The sequence below is a fragment of the Nicotiana sylvestris genome, chromosome 5, assembly GCF_000393655.2.
Source record: "Nicotiana sylvestris chromosome 5, ASM39365v2, whole genome shotgun sequence".
Taxonomy (NCBI): Eukaryota; Viridiplantae; Streptophyta; class Magnoliopsida; order Solanales; family Solanaceae; genus Nicotiana; species Nicotiana sylvestris.
The window spans coordinates 10554578-10570895 of NC_091061.1; the positions used below are offsets into that span (position 1 = coordinate 10554578).

Genomic DNA, 16318 nt, shown 5'->3' on the forward strand with positions numbered 1-16318 from the left:
CAAGGAATGACAATGGGAAATGATCTTTTCTAGTCACCTTGTTCAGCTTCCGGTAATGCATACAAACTCTCCACCCGATGACCGTTATAGTGGGAATGAGCTCATTGTTGTCATTGGTCACCACGGTCATACCACCCATTTTCGGCACACATTGCACTGGAGAAGTCCACGACCTGTCAGAAATAGGATAAACTACCCCTGCATCTAGCCACTTGATAACCTCTTTCTTCACCACCTCTTGCATCGCCTCATTTAGTCTTCTTTTATGCTCTAAGTAAGGCTTTGCATCCTCCTCCAAGATGATTTTGTGCATGCAAAATACGGGTCTTATTCCCCAAATATCAGCTAGAGTCCATTCGATTGCCCTTTTCTGCTTTTGAAGAACCGCCAAGGTGGCCTCAACCTGCATGTTAGTAAGGCAAGAAGAAATAATAACATGTAAAGTAGAATTTGAGCCCAAGAATTCATACTTGAGGTGTGGAGGAAGTGGCTTCAACTCCAACACCGGTGGCTCCTCAATCGATGGCTTTGTTGGTGGAGTTTTGCGGTTTTCAAGATCCAAGGATAGCCTCCTAGGCTCATATGAATATGAACCCATACCATGCAATGCATTCACGTACTCCACTCTACTAGCATCAACATTGACATCCATATTAAGAAGCACGGCCTCAAGGGGATCTTCAACATGGATCATGGAACTTGTGTCATCCACTATCACAGCTGTGACAATGTCCACAAATGAACACACCTCCGTGCTATTGGGTTGTCTCATTGATTTGTAAACATGGAATACCACCTTCTCATCCCCCACTCGGAAAGTCAACTCACCCGCTTCAACATCAACCAATACCTTTCCCGTAGCTAGGAAAACCTACCAAGAATAATCGGCACTTCAAAGTCCACCTTACAATCCAATATGACAAAGTTGGTCGGCAGTATAAACTTATCCACCCGGACAAGTACATCATCGATTATGCCCAAAGGTCGCTTCATCAATCGATCTGCCATTTAAAGTCTCATTGAGGTGGGTCGAGGTTGTCCAATTCCCAAAGTCTTGAAGACCGAGTACAACATCAAATTTATGCTAGCCCCCAAGTCACAAAGGGCCTTGGCAAAATCCGCACTTCCGATAGTACAAGGGATAGTAAAAGCTCTGGGGTCCTCAAGATTGGGTGCCATTGAATGCACTATGGCACTCACTTGATAAGTCATTTTAATTGTTTCACACTCCATCGACCTCTTCTTTGTTACCAAATCTTTCATGAACTTAGCATACCCCGACATTTGCTCAAGAGCCTCCACTAAAAGCACATTGATTGTGAGGCTCTTCATCATATCAATGAACTTTTTGAATTGATTGTCACTCTTTTGCTTTGCTAACCGTTGAGGATAAGGTGGAGGTGGCCTAGGCAAAGGTGTCTTGGCCTTTGATACAACCGGATTGGGCATGTCAATCACGTGTTCCCTAGACGGGTTCACGACATCTTGAGTCTCTACCTCGGCTTCATCATCAATATCAATCCGCACATCATTGTTCACATTTTGATTAACCATATCATCAACAATCAAAGGTACATCATCATCCCGCAACTCAACATCTTCATCCATAACTTGCTTTTGCTTTGAGGCATTCACATCACCGCCTCTCCCACTTCTTGTTGTAACCGCCATCACATGATTATTATTCCCACCCTTCGGGTTCACTACCGTATCACTTGGTAGCGCACCTTTGGGATGAGTATTCAACACTTGAGAGATTTGGCCTAATTGCACCTCCAAGTTCCGGATAGATGTATTATGAGAAGCTAATTGGGCATCAGAATCTTGGTTCTTTTTCATCATTTGCTCGAACATGCTTTCAATTCGCCCCATATCACTCCTGGAGGAACTTAGACCTTGAGAAGGAAAGGGGGTGGATTGTTCGGTTGTTGGTACATGGGGAGCCTTTGAAAGCCTTGCCCCCGGTTCCCTTGGTTCCCGCTATTGTTCCACCCTCCTTGATTGTTGTTGTTGCCCCAATTATTGTTATTACCATTCCAATTCCCTTGGTTGCTTTGATTACCCCAATTGTTGTTTTGGTTGTTATTATTCCAATTACATCTGCCTTGTTATTGATTGCCCTAATTTCCTTGAGGATGCCATTGTTGATTCGAAGAGTTGCCTCTATTCCCTTGGTAGTTATTGACATATTGGACCTCTTCGCTTTGGTCATCATAGCACTCATTTGAATAACCACCACCATCATTGTTGTTGTCATATTGTTCACAATTACCTTGAGGATGTTGCCCTCTTTGCCTCCTTTTCAACATAGAAACACCTTCCATTGCATTGACTTGGCGCGAGTTTTGGACTTGTTGCAATTACTCCTTTTCCAATTGATTCATAGTTGTTGTAAGCTCGGCAATAGCTTGGCCATGATCGTGCAATTCCTTGTGCAAATGGATGACCGTAGGGTCACCTTGGGGCATATTTGCTCGGCTTTGCCATGCCGAAGAGGTGTCGGCTATTTCATCAAGTATGTCACATGCCTCTTGGTAAGAAAGTTTCATAAAGTTCCCTCTGGCCAATTGGTTCACAATGCATTGATTCGTGGTGTTGATGCCCCGATAAAAGGTTTGTTGAATCATAGCCTTGGTCATGTCGTTATTAGGGCACTCTTTCACCATTGTTCTATATCTTTCCCATATCTCGTGTAAAGGTTCCGTTGGCTCTTACTTGAAGGCTAGAATTTCATCCCGAAGAGCGCCATATGACTTGGAGAAAAGAACTTGACAATAAATTTGTCCGCCAATTCATCCCACGTTGTAATAGAATGATTGGGGAGCCTTTCTAACCAATCCAGTGCTTTACCCCAAAGAGATAACGGGAAAAGCCTCAATCTCAACGCATCTTCGGACACGTTTGTCTGCTTGCTACCCCAGCATGTATCCACGAACCCCTTTAAGTGCTTGTATGCATTTTGATCGGAGGCGACCGTGAAATACCCTCTTTGCTCGAGCAAGGTCAACATAACATTTGTGATTTGAAAGTTCCCCGCCTGGATTCGGGGAGGCACAATAGCACTGGCAAATCTTTGATTTGGTAAAACTCTGGGAGCCACTCTCGGCGATTGCAGATGAGGGTCTGGAATATTGTTGTTCTCATTTGCATTTATATTAGCATTTCGTCCCCTCCTTGGAACTTGAGGTAAGACCTCATCTTGTTCTAGATCCTCGCTATCACATTGCCGAGAGGGTCATTTGCATTAAGAGCCATTGTATCTGATTGATTGACACAAACAGAATTAGTAAACAATAAGAAAAGAGAAGCAAAACACAAAACTAACTAAACAGATAGTCAACACCGTAAGGTCCCCAGAAACGGTGCCAAAAACTTTATCACTGCCAACTCGACGCTACCCTAAGGTAGGAAAAGCGGGTCGCAATAGCTTTTACCTAATATGAGGGTCGGGGTCGAATTCCTCAAGGAGCTAGTAGTGGAGTTGGATTGTCTGTCTGTCTTAGAGATGTGTTTGTACTCTTAATGTCACTTCAAACATTTTTGGGTTTTTAAATTATCACTATTTTTGTAAAACTATTGATTAACACTAAATTATGCTACGAGAATATTGCTAAGTTGTATCTAATGGGAAGTTGGGCACTAGGGTCGTGACATTACCTAGGTGGCTAATTGACGGGTAGATGTTACTAAGGTTCGATTGACATAATTGGGGCTTATGCTATAATCGTTGCACAATTTTATTCACTCTCACACCTCTCGGTAGAAAAAGTGACTTTTCCTAATTGACTCTCTCGGGACTAAATGGGTAGGCAAATTAGACCAAGCAACTAGGGTTCAAGTAGGGTAATTACTCTCTCGAGGTTTAACCCGTTAATTGGGACTATCATTTCTCACGAGTCCATCCCAATTCCTTGTTGGGTCAATTTTGGGGTTGTAAACTCTCTTTCTCAAGAAGAGTTAAACCCATAAAGCTTGAATCAGTATTTGCAACCACCAATTCTAGATTAAAATATAAAATCAACCCAAATAGCAAACACCCATAGTCAATCTAACACTAGATGGCAACACCCATCAATTACCCACACTAGGATTGAGCCACAACCCTAGCTAATGGGTTTAGCTACTTATGCTAGATAAGGAAATTGAAGAAATAGATGAAGAACTAAGCATATTAATTAATTGCTAAAATTAAATTGCAAGAATTTATCGTAAATGTAAAGCAAAAGTGCCAAAAATGGCTACAAAATACGTTCTCATGAGCGCAGCTCTCTACTGATGTATTTGATTGCCTAAAAAATGGTAAAATATTCTATTTATACTAGGCTGGAAAAACTAGAAAAAAATACCCCTGCGGGGTCACTGCGGGCTGCATTAAATGGACCACGGCCGCATTGGGCTCACTTCTACTTCTCTGAACTTGGACTCCGCGGACCGCGTAGAACGGACCGCGACCGCGGAGGGAGCTGGCGCGGTCCACGCAACCATGATCGCGGACCACTTGGCACTGGCTTTGCAAACTTTATCTCTCTGAACCTTATGACCGCGGACCACACAAAAGAGTAGTGCGGCCGTGGAGCCTTCACCGCGGACCGCGAGATGTGTACCGCGGCCGCGCTTTTTCTATCCTGATTCACCAACTCTCTCAACCACCAAATGTGGCCGCATTCCACTTTGCGCGGTCCGCACTAGGCCTTCTTTTCTTAAATTTCTTGGTCTTTGATACTTGAGCAGGTTTCACTCCTTTTTGAGCCGATGTTTGACATTTCGTCACTTTGTCGATCAAACCTGCGATCAAGCACAACTTGTGAGTCTTTTAGGACTATTTTGTAACAATATATGATCAAAGCATAGGCAAGTAGGGGCATAAAACATGTTAAAATCCTAACTTATCAGGGTCCCCTTCGTATGGTAGACGAGATCAGCAGTGCCATACGGAAAATCAATGTCAAGAGCAATTGAGAGAACAGAAAAGAGAATTGAGAATGAAAGAAAGCCTGATTGCATTAATGAAAGCTATTATAAAAAGCAACAAGGTATCGAGCGAGAGAGACACCAGTACAGAGAATTGTTTGATTGTTAGAAAGTTTGATTACTTGATTCCCTATAATAATGCTTAAACAAAATAAACCAAAGTTACAGGACTTGACATAACTAAGCTAGAGAGACATAATGGATATACATGAAGTATAACTACTCTATATTTAAATAGAAATGACTTAGATTCCTACAAAGAAGAAGCAGGTCCATTGGCAGCAACCTTGTCTTTAGCATCAAAGTCTGCATGTGCGGCGCTGTTAACATTTGCCTGCGGCTGGGTGCTGGTGAGGGCTATCGGTAGAGCGACATAGGCACATGCGTGCTTGTAACTTGGCACGGCCAAGACCACGTGACCATCCATGGAGCTAGGTGTTGGGAGGCTTGCCAGGATTCCATGGGGTGCGTTCAAGGGGTTATGGGTCATGGCTAGAAAACCGCCCATGAATTTCTCTCCCACCTGATTTGGCGACGTCCTCGGCGCCTTACTTGCAAGATAATCTTTGATCAGGATCTTTTAGGCTTTGTGATTTGTTCCCCTCTCCCAAGTATTCTCCTCTACATCACACCCCTGCCATTTCACCACGAACTCTTGGTGATTATTCCTTGAAGCATGAATCACCCCATCATCGAGAATATCTTCTACCCCGCCTTTTCCCAGTTCAATTAGGGCCTCGAATACTGGTTATTGTGAGTTGTCTCCATGAAGGATCCTCAATGTCTTCCCGAAAAAGTTTCAGAAGGCTGACATTAAAGACTAGATGAATCTTCCACCAGCTTGGAGTATCCACCCGGTATATAACTTTCTCAACGTGTTTCCCTATGGATAAGGGTTCAATGTACTTTTGCAATAGGCGAGGGTTATGGACCCCTAAAAACAAGTATCACTTTGGGATTTTCACCGTCACTTTGTCTCCTACTTGATTTTCAACAAAGCGATGATTTTGATCAGCATGTTTTCTCATCCGCTTTTGGGCTTTGACAAGATAACTCCGCACTAACTCTGAAATTCGCTTCCATTCCTTCGAGAAGCTGGTAGCTCGAGAAGACTTCGACATGTTTGGGGCATTCACAGTGTGTGGGAGTAGCAGTTTCTATCTGATAACAATTTCAAAAGTGCTTCTATTTGTACTAGAGCTCTTTTGTGAATTGAAAACCTAGTTGCGCAGTATCCAGAAGCTTTACCTAATTCTTCTACGATCCGGTAACAAAATGGCGGAGATATTCCTCCAGCATGCCATTGAACCGCTCCGTCTGACCATCAGATTTCGGATGAAAACTTAAACTTTGGCTCAACTTGAACTCAAGGCACTTGAAGAGCTGAGTCCAAAAGTTGCTAGTGAAGCGAGAGTCGCGATCACTAATGATGTCTTTTGACAAGCCCTAATATTGGACAACATGAGAGACGAAGAGTTGAGCTGTATCTTCTACTGATATATATTTTGGGACTGCTATAAATGTAGCATATTTGGAAAATTGAGCCACCACGACCAAGATAGTTGTAAGATATCTGACTTTGGGCAATCCGGTGATTAAATCCAGTGACACACTTTCCCAAGGTCTCTTTGGAACAGGCAGTGGCTCCAAGAGTCCCGCTTGTGTCAAGTGGTCTGACTTGTCTTTCTAGCATACTAGGCAAGTCTTCACATACTGAGCAACTTCATCTGCCATTTGAGGCCAATAATAAGTACAACGTAACAACTCCATCGTGCACTCTTCACCTGGATGGCCGCCCTACAAAGTATCATGGAATTCCATCAGAAGGGTCCTTCATAGATATCCTCCTTCATAGTCTTGTCCTGTCCTACCAAATTGAGAAAATACTATGCAGCGGGATCTTTAATGAGTAGATCCTATATCTGATCTTTTATAGTGGTGGCCGTTTTGGTCCCCCTTAGGGTGGCGAGTAGGCACACCGATGCTAGATCAGCTCTCCAACTAAGCGCATCAACAACTTGGTTGGTCTTTCCATTTCGGTACTCCAGGTTGAAGTGAAATTCCGCTAGGAGTTCCTGCCACATGGTCTGTCAGCCATTCAGCTTTAGCTGGGTCGTGAAATGGCTAACAACTATGTTGTTTGTCTTGACCACGAATGGGCTTTCCAGCAGATAGTGCCTCCAAAGGCGTAAATAATGGACAACAACCAATAATTCATTTTTGTGGGCGGCATAGCGTCGTTCTGAATCCTTCAATTTGCGGCTCTCGTACGCCACTGGATGCCCCTATTGTACCAAGACTCCACCTAGAACATAGTCAGAGGCATATGCTTGTACTTCAAATAGCTTGGCAAAATCAGAGAGGGCCAAGATGTGGTTACTAGACATAGCCTCTTTCAATGCGTTGAAGGCCTACGCTCTCCTGGGACCTCAATTCCACGGTGTGACCTTCTTTAGGAGTTCTATTAACAATATTGCAATGAGAGAGTAAATTTTTCATAAACCGCAGACAAAAGTTGCATAGGCCAAAGAATGCCCTTAAGGCGTGGATATCCTTAGGAGGCGACCAATCTGTGATAGCATAAATCTTCTATTAGTCCATCTTGATCCGCCCTTCCTCGATGACATGCCCGAGGAAGTCAATCTATTTTTGGGCGAAGGAGCACTTGGATAGCTTCACATTTAACTCGTTCTCCCGCATTTGGGCTAGGACCTTCCGCAGGTGCTCCAGGTGTTCCTCCAGTGTTTTGTTATATACCACAATGTCGTCCACGTTGACCACTACGAATTCGTCAATGTACTCTCGGAAGTCTTGGTTCATCATGGTGCAAAATGTGGCTGGAGCATTAGTCAAGCCGAATGACATGACCAGAAAGTCGTACGACCCATATCTTGTCACACAGGTAGTCTTGTGTTCATCTTCCTCCACAATCCGGACTTGCCAGTAACCTATCTTCAGGTCTAATTTGGTGAACACTGTAACACCACCTAGTCTATTAAACAATTCTACTATTAGTGGTATATGGTACTTGTTCTTTACGGTGATTTTGTTTAGGGCCCGAAAATCCATATAGAGTTGTAAGGTTCCATCCTGTTTCTTTTGGAATAGCACAGGGGACCCATAATGGGACTTGGAGGGCACAATAATCCATGTGTCTAGCATTTCTGTCAACTGTCTCCGAAGCTCGGTGAGTTTGGGCTGTGACATTCTGTAAGGCGCCCAGGCAGATGGCTTCACACCCGGCACCAACTCAATCTCATAGTCCACAGTGCGCCTAGGCGGGAGTTTCTTTGGTATGTCCTGTGGCATGACGTCTTCAAACTCTCTTAGAAGCTCCTTCACAAGTGCAATAATGGGACCCGAAGAGCGTTCAATATCTTCAATACCGAGGGTAGCCAGGAACGTAGGTTCATGTCTTTTGACTCCCTTCTTCAATTGTAAGGCCGAGATGTTCTCCGCAACCATCTTTACGGTTGTGCATGGTATAATGCAGGGTGTGGCCCCGTTGGCGCTCATAATCAACAACATATCTGTATAAGGTACATGAATGGTGTTGGTTTGCCTCATAAATTCCAACCCAACCATTAGCTCGAAGTCATCTATGATCACCACGCGCAAGTTGAACTTTCCTTCATAAGGACCCAGTTTCACTAGCACTTCTTTTGCTATTCCACCCACCGGCTGGGTTGAGTTGATTGCCTTGACAAGACCTCTGTCGTTTCCCACAACTAGACCAAGGCGTTCAACTTGAGTTGAGGCTAAGTAGTTGTGAGTAGCGCCCGTGTCTATTATCGTCCGAATGGGCTTGCCATTAACTTTTATCTCGACGAACATCAAGGTCTTCTCTTGGTTAAGGGGAGGCCCCTCATCCACCTTATTTTTCCCTTTCTTGATACTGGTACTAGTTTCCACCAAGGTCTCATAAATAGAACAAACAAGTGTGTTGAAGGCACCTATTGGTTATGTCTGGTTAGCATCATCTGTCTCATCATCAAAAGCTTGATGGGCGTTCATCTGTGCCTGTGGGCATTCATTTTTATAGTGTGGCCCACCGTAATGACGGCATCCTGAAGAGGGCTTCCTCCCCTGTTCACTATTGTGAGATGTGACACTATTACTGTCTGAGGAAAGAGTCTTAGATTTGGTTGCACTCGGATCTTCCCCACTTCTGATATGGCCACCATTGCTAGGTTGGCCCCCTTTGTATCCTCCATAGACAGACGGTTAAGGCCTATCATTTTGAGCTTCCACTTGATATTCCCCAAGGTATTCCGTTACTTGGATCGCCTTGGGTAAAGTGTCTACCCTTTGTCTTTGCAACTCCATAGGGGCATAAGGTTTCAAACCTTCCGGGAATGTGAAGAGTTTGTCTTTGTCCCCCATATCTCGTATGTTGATAAGTTAGGATTTTAACATGTTTTATGCCCTTACTTGCCTATGCTTTGATCATATATTGTTACAAAATAGTCCTAAAAGGCTTACAAGTTGTGCTTGATCGCAGGTTTGATCGACAAAGTGATGAAATGTCAAAGATCGGCTTAAAAAGGAGTGAAACCTGCTCAAGTATCAAAGACCAAGAAATTTAAGAAAAAGAAGGCCTAGTGCGGACCTCGCAAAGTGGAATGCGGCCGCACTAGGTGGTTCAGAGAGTTGGTGAATAAGGCTAGAAGAAGCGCATCCACGGTACACATCTTGCAGTCCGCGATGAAGGCTCCACGGCCGCACTACTCTTTTGTACGATCCGCAGTCATGAGGTTCAAAGAGATGAAGGATACTCTTTTAGCCATTTTTGGCACTTTTGCTTTACATTTATGATGGATTCTTGTAATTTAATTTTAGCAATTAATTACTATACTTAGTTCTTCATCTATTTCTTCAATTTATTTATCTAGCATGAGTAGCTAAACCCATTAGCTAGGATTGTGGCTCAACCCTAGTGTAGGTAATTGATAGGTGTTGACATCTAGTGTTAGATTGACTATGAGTGTTTTCTATTTAGGTTGATTTTATGTTTTATCTGGAATTAGTGGTTGCAAACACTGATTCAAGCTTTGTGGGTTTAACTTTTCTTGAGAAAGAGAGCCTATGACCCCAAAAATTGACCCAACAAGGAATTGGGATGGACTCATGAGAAATGATAGTCCCAATTAACGGGTTAAACCTCGAGAGAGTAATTACCCTACTTGAACCCTAGTTGCTTGGTCTAATTTGCCTACCCATTTGGTCTCGAGAGAGTCAATTGGGCAAAGTCACTTTCTCTACCGAGAGGTGTGAGAGTGGGTAAAATTGTGCAACGGTTATAGCATAAGCCCCAATTATGTCAATCGAACCTTAGTAACATCTACCCGTCAATTAACCACCTAGGTAGTGTCACGACCCTAGTGCCCTTCTTCCCATTAGATACAACTTAACAATATTCTCGTAGCATAATTTAGTGTTAATCAATAGTTTTATAAAAATAGTTATAATTCGAAAACCCAAAAATGTTTGAAGTGACATTAGGAGCACAAACACATCTCTAGGCTAGACATACAACCCAACTTCACTACTAGCTCCCTGAGGAAATCGATCCCGACCTTTATATCGGGTAAAAGCTATTGCAACCCGCTCTTCCTACCTTAGTGTAGCGTCGAGTTGGTAGTGATCATATGTTCAGCATGAGCGCGGAGAATTCCCGTACGTAATCCCGTATTAAGTTTTGGTCTTCCGGAGCTCCCGTAGCTTTCTTCGTGCATTGTACTCAATATTTTTGGGAAAGAACTGTAGGCATACAACTACCTTCAGTTCTGCCCATGTCTCAAGAGTATCTTCACCAGCCCTTATGGCTTCGAATTTTACTCGCCACCAGAGTTTAGCATCACCCTGAAAATACATGGTAACAATTGCTATCTTTTTTTGCTTTTTTTAACTCCCCCCAGGGCATCGAAGTATTGTTCGATGTCGAAGATGAAGTTCTCCACTTCCTTGAAATTTCAAGCTCTATTGTATGTTTTTGGATCTGGAATCTTTAGCTTTTATGGAATAGGGATGAGGTTTACAGCACCCCCGATCTAGTTTTCGCCTCCCCGAAGTAGGCCTTGTAGTGCAACATTGACAACATTGAGCTGGCATGTCAAGTTGTCTATGATTTTGCTGCATGGTAGTCACCTGGTTTGCCTCTTGTTCCTTATAGGCTAAATCCTCGTTCGCCCTTATTGGAGGCCCTCGAATTTACCAAAAATTTTGGCTGCCTCTATGGCTGCTGTTTACCGGTGTCTTTCAGAGTCGCGACTGATGTTCGCGATGTCACCTTCAGCCTGCTTCATCCTGCGGTTCAAGTCGTCCAACATTTTCACTAGGTTGGTTCTTAGATCAGGTATCGTATTCGCGATGGGTCGTAATACACCAACCATCTCTTCAAGGGCCGCAGTGCGGTCCCCATGATTTACTATGGTCAGAAATGATGGTAATGGCAATGTGTTCCCTCGTCCGATGTCGAGCCTAGGCTCTGATACCAACTGTTACGAGGTGCCTTCTTGAGATTCCTTGGAAATGCGACGTAAGGCTAAGCAACCGATGTCCGTGTAGTTACTATCCGCCAACTAGGGTCCCCTCCGTACGCTAGGCGAGATTGTCAGCATCCTACAGAAAAACCAATGTCAAGAACAATTGAGAGAACAGAAAGGAGAATTGAGAATGAAAGAAAGCTTGACTGCATTAATGAAAGCTATTATAGAAAAACAACACGGTGTCGAGAGGGAGAGACACTAGTACAGAGAATTATTTGCTTTCTAGAAAGTTTGATTGCTTGATCCCCTCTAATAATGCTTTAAAAACAAACCAATGTTAGAGGACTTGACATAACTAAGCTAGAGAGACAAAATGGAACAACATGAAGTAAAATTACTCTATATTTACAATAGAAATGACTTAGATTCCTACAAAGCAGAAGCAAGTCTGGGACGCGTCCAAGGGATCATGGGGTATGACTGGAAAGACGCCCATGACAGCGCGCATATATGTACTACGTACTATATTATTGTTTTACATAAAAACTCGTAACATAACATTACGTCTGACTAGAAATAGTTATTCTTTGAAGGCTTACATGTATGAATATCTTCTCAAGTCTCCGCTAACCATTCATATTACTTGGGCCCCAACTAGAAAACATATATTGATGAAACTTACTAGAAATTAATAGGTTTTGTTACTTTAGGATATAATTAATGTTACAAACGGCATGTCACATGGGCTCCTATAAAAATAACTGTACCAAAATTTTGAAGCATAACATGTTCTATTCATATTTTTGGGTTTCACTTTTCTATAATTGGGGCAAAATTAAGGCGAAAATTACTTTCTATGTTAGGGAGGACATGAGTAGAAAAGCATTCAGCGAGTTGAAATTCCAATAAAAGTAGATGACCTAGCTTTTAAGACAATGAATCTGATTTATCTATCCCTTTTTAATGAAAAAACTGAAAATATCATGGAAAATTATATGGTGTAGCTAACTTATACAATGTATTTATTATTGTAGCTATACTTTTAAGAATTACAATTCGTAGCTATATTTGAATTTTATAGCAAATCCATCTATATTTCTGTTTTTTCGAGGGAGGAATCCGGCAAATCCTAGCCTGTATATCTATATTTCGCAGTAATTTTAATTGTATGTTTGACCGTAGTTTTGTGGTTATATACCCATATATACATCCCTTTATTTTTGTTATTTGTATCCTTATATATATACACCCATGTATTTCTGTATTTAGCCTTGATTGTCTTCGTTGCGTGAAGGAGTACAGTGAATACAGATGCCCGGCAAGGGAAGATTTACTACGAATGATAAATATTGAAACAATAGCTATGAATTGTAATTAGCTATGAAACTATAGTGCTTTCTGAAATTTCCTAGTATTTGATAGGAAATGGTCATCTTGATTATTCTTGAAAATACTAGAGTAGTATACTCATAATGCTCATCATTTAATAGGCCATTAAAAAGGAATGAACTCATTGATATTTCTCATTGCCTTCAAACCTAATGTAATAGTACTACTAAGAATTTAATAACGAGAATAGATACAATTAATCCAAAATAATAAAACATGCAATTAGCTGGAAATAAATATATTTCCTTCAATTCTTTCTATACGTGACCTCTATATTTTCCTGTATTTATTAACCCAATGAATAATAGAAGGCTTCAAAGGAAATGGAGTCACCTCCAAATTCTTCTCCTTTTTCCTCTTCTATTCTCAGAAAAGTTCGTCTTTCTCCTTTTTTGTTAATATTACTACCCTTCATTGTTCTTGTCGTTATTCTGTACAGAGAAGAATTCACGAGCAGTATTTTTGTTCAGCTTGACTTTAGAGTTTCCAACCAACAACAAAATTCTACCTCAAGAATAAGTGAGTAATTCTAATGAATTTGCACTTTTTGTTTCACTTTTAATTAATTTTCGGAAGAATTTATCATGCATGTTTGTCCAAGCTAGAAAATCACTGTTTTTTTTAATGCAAACATGAAAATATAAAAAAAAAATTCTCCAGGAGTTGAATTCAGAATCTAGAATCAGTGATTAGAATGAGCTTATTATATGTATACATTTTAATTCAAGTTGAAAGCAAAGGGTTCGCTTAAACTCATTGAACTCGCCCTAAATCCATGTCTATTTGCAAATATCCGACAAAAAAAAAACAAATTCCAAAAACAATTTTCTTAAAACTAAATCGAAATACGCACAAAAAGAAGAAGAAAATCAAAAACAAATCCAAACTAAAAACAAAACAAAGCTAAATTTTTTGTGTACATCTTTTTGATTTACAAGTATGAAGTTGGGTTAAAATTGACTGCATTTTAATTTTTTTTATCTCCTGCATTTTTACTTGTATAAGTATTTCATATTTACGGTGAAATTTATGAAAATTGTTGGCAGAGAAGAGCAAACAAAAATTACCATTTGCAATAGGAGAGACAGAGGAAGGATGTGATATTTTCAGTGGGAAATGGGTTTGGGACGAGAAAAAGCCTTTGTATGAAGAATCAGAGTGTCCGTACATAACAGCACAGTTGACTTGTCAAGCAAATGGCAGACCAGATAAAGACTATCAACATTGGAGATGGCAACCTCATGGTTGCTCTCTCCCGAGGTAAAAATTATTTTATACTGTCAGCAAACATATAAAACGAATTATATTATGAATTCATTGGATAGTTTCCAGAATTTTCATTTCTTTGACATTAATGTAGTTATTTACTGATCAACAGTCGGCACGATAAAAAAGACCTTAGACATAATTCAATCCTAAAAACTAGCTCATCAGGTGAGGATTCTCCCAGATTATATAAGGAGATTCATTTTTAAATCTCCTACCGATGTGAGATCTAACACCCCACACGCCCAAGACTGAACATATAGTTTTTCTCCTTATGATTCATGACGCCTTGGCTAACCTTAAAATGGCAGTTTCAACGCGACATTGTTGCTGCAAACACTTCGGGGGAAGAGGATGTTGTTCGTAGGCGATTCCTTAAACAGAGGACAACATCATTCTTTGATTTGTCTTGTCAATGGACTCATTCCTGAGAATGATAAATCCATGGAAACTGTTGGTAATTTCGATGTTTTTACCATTAAGGTGATCATCACTAGCAATTTTTGAGCTTACACATTACAAATTCTGTTGATTTAGTTAGCTAATATTTGAATTTCCAGGATTATAATGCAACAATTGAGTTCTACTGGGCACCATTTCTGTTGGAATCAAATGCTGATGATGCAGTTAAACATAGAATCTATAAGAGAATTGTTCGAAATGGTTCAATAGATGTACATGGAAAATATTGGAAAGGGGCTGATATAATTGTGTTCAATACTTACCTTTGGTGGAGGAGTGGCTATCGTTTTAATATTTCGTAATTTCCTAAGCCCTTTAATTTGCTGATTTATTTATTTTTATTCGTGACATATCTGACCCTAGGGTCACGAATAATTTCAGAACTTAATTCTTTCAACTCAAAACTTACCATATTTAAATTCTGAATCTGCTATTGTTTGCAGGGAAGGGTCTTTTGATGACATAAAAAATATAGTGGAGGTATCCACAGAGGATGCATATCGCATGGCAATGAAGAGTATATTGAGATGGATTAAAGAGAATATGGATCCTAAGAAAACCCGAGTCTTTTTCACTGGCATGTCACCTTCTCATGAAAAGTGAGTAAAACAATAACCTTTTCTCCTTCCCCTCATAAAAATTTCCCATCTCTTTCCCTTGTTGCATGGTACATTTCTATTTTAACTAAAAGGAAATAGATTAGACCAACAAAAAGAAAACAAATATACTCTTAAGGCATACTTTTTAATCTGTTCAAACAACTTTTTATAATTTAGATTTGCATTATTCCAATTGAGAAAAAAAAAGTGTCTATTCTTTGTTTGGCAGGAGCACAGAATGGGGAGGTGAACCAAACAAGAACTGTTTTAACGAAACAAAAATGATAGAGGATCCAAATTACTGGGGATCAGATAGTAGAAAAAGCATAATGCAAGTGATTGGTGAAGAATTTGGCAAATCCAAAGTGCCGATCTCATTTCTCAACATCACACAACTCTCAAATTACAGAAGAGACGCACACACATCAATTTACAAGAAGCAATGGAATCCATTAACACCAGAGCAACTAGCAAACCCTTTCAGCTATGCTGATTGTTTCCATTGGTGCTTGCCTGGACTTCCAGATACTTGGAATGAGCTTTTATTCGCCAAGCTTTTATATCCTTGAGAATTTGTAGATGATTGAAGCCTATCACGCATATTATATAATGTTTTCAAGATTTGATTTATGGCCGATGAGGAACAAGGCAAGCAATTTTCTTCCGTTATAGTCGGATAGAGTGAGAAAACAACTAAAGAGAAATGAGTATAGTGGAGATAGTCGCACGTAATAGTAGATTACGGTCATATTATTAAAAGCTTTGCCACGGTAAATGAGTAAGGAGTTCCAAGAAAAATATCCTTTAGTTGACTTGGGAGAAAAATGTTAACAAGGAAAAACTAGATTACCTCATGAGTTTATTGCAAAAGGAAAGAATTTTTGTCCATCTATTTTGCCCATAATTTGGACAAGAAACTGTTCACATTTTATTTTCCTCTTTATCTAATGGAACGTCTCATATGTACAACATAAATATAATCTCATTTTTAGATTTCTTTGCATTTTGTACGTTTGCACCAATTATTTTGATTTCACCTTATTACCTTATTTTTTATGATTTACCCCTTAATTCATTGGCTTCTTTACAAAACTATAGTGTGGTGTTAGTTGAGGAGCCCGAAATTATTGCAGAGAAATTAGG

The 16318-nt window shown here is 40.6% G+C and overlaps 1 protein-coding gene across 1 annotated transcript; it reads left to right on the plus strand.

Moving 5' to 3' along the window:
- Positions 1–12984: 12984 nt before the first annotated feature.
- LOC104241353 (protein trichome birefringence-like 33) lies at positions 12985–16063 on the plus strand. The gene is made up of 6 exons (XM_009796293.2): positions 12985–13367; positions 13895–14108; positions 14426–14597; positions 14675–14874; positions 15020–15175; positions 15405–16063. Exons 1-6 carry the CDS (start codon positions 13172–13174, stop codon positions 15742–15744), a joined length of 1278 nt encoding a protein of 425 aa, XP_009794595.1. The 5' UTR covers positions 12985–13171; the 3' UTR covers positions 15745–16063.
- The last annotated feature ends 255 nt before the right edge of the window (positions 16064–16318 follow it).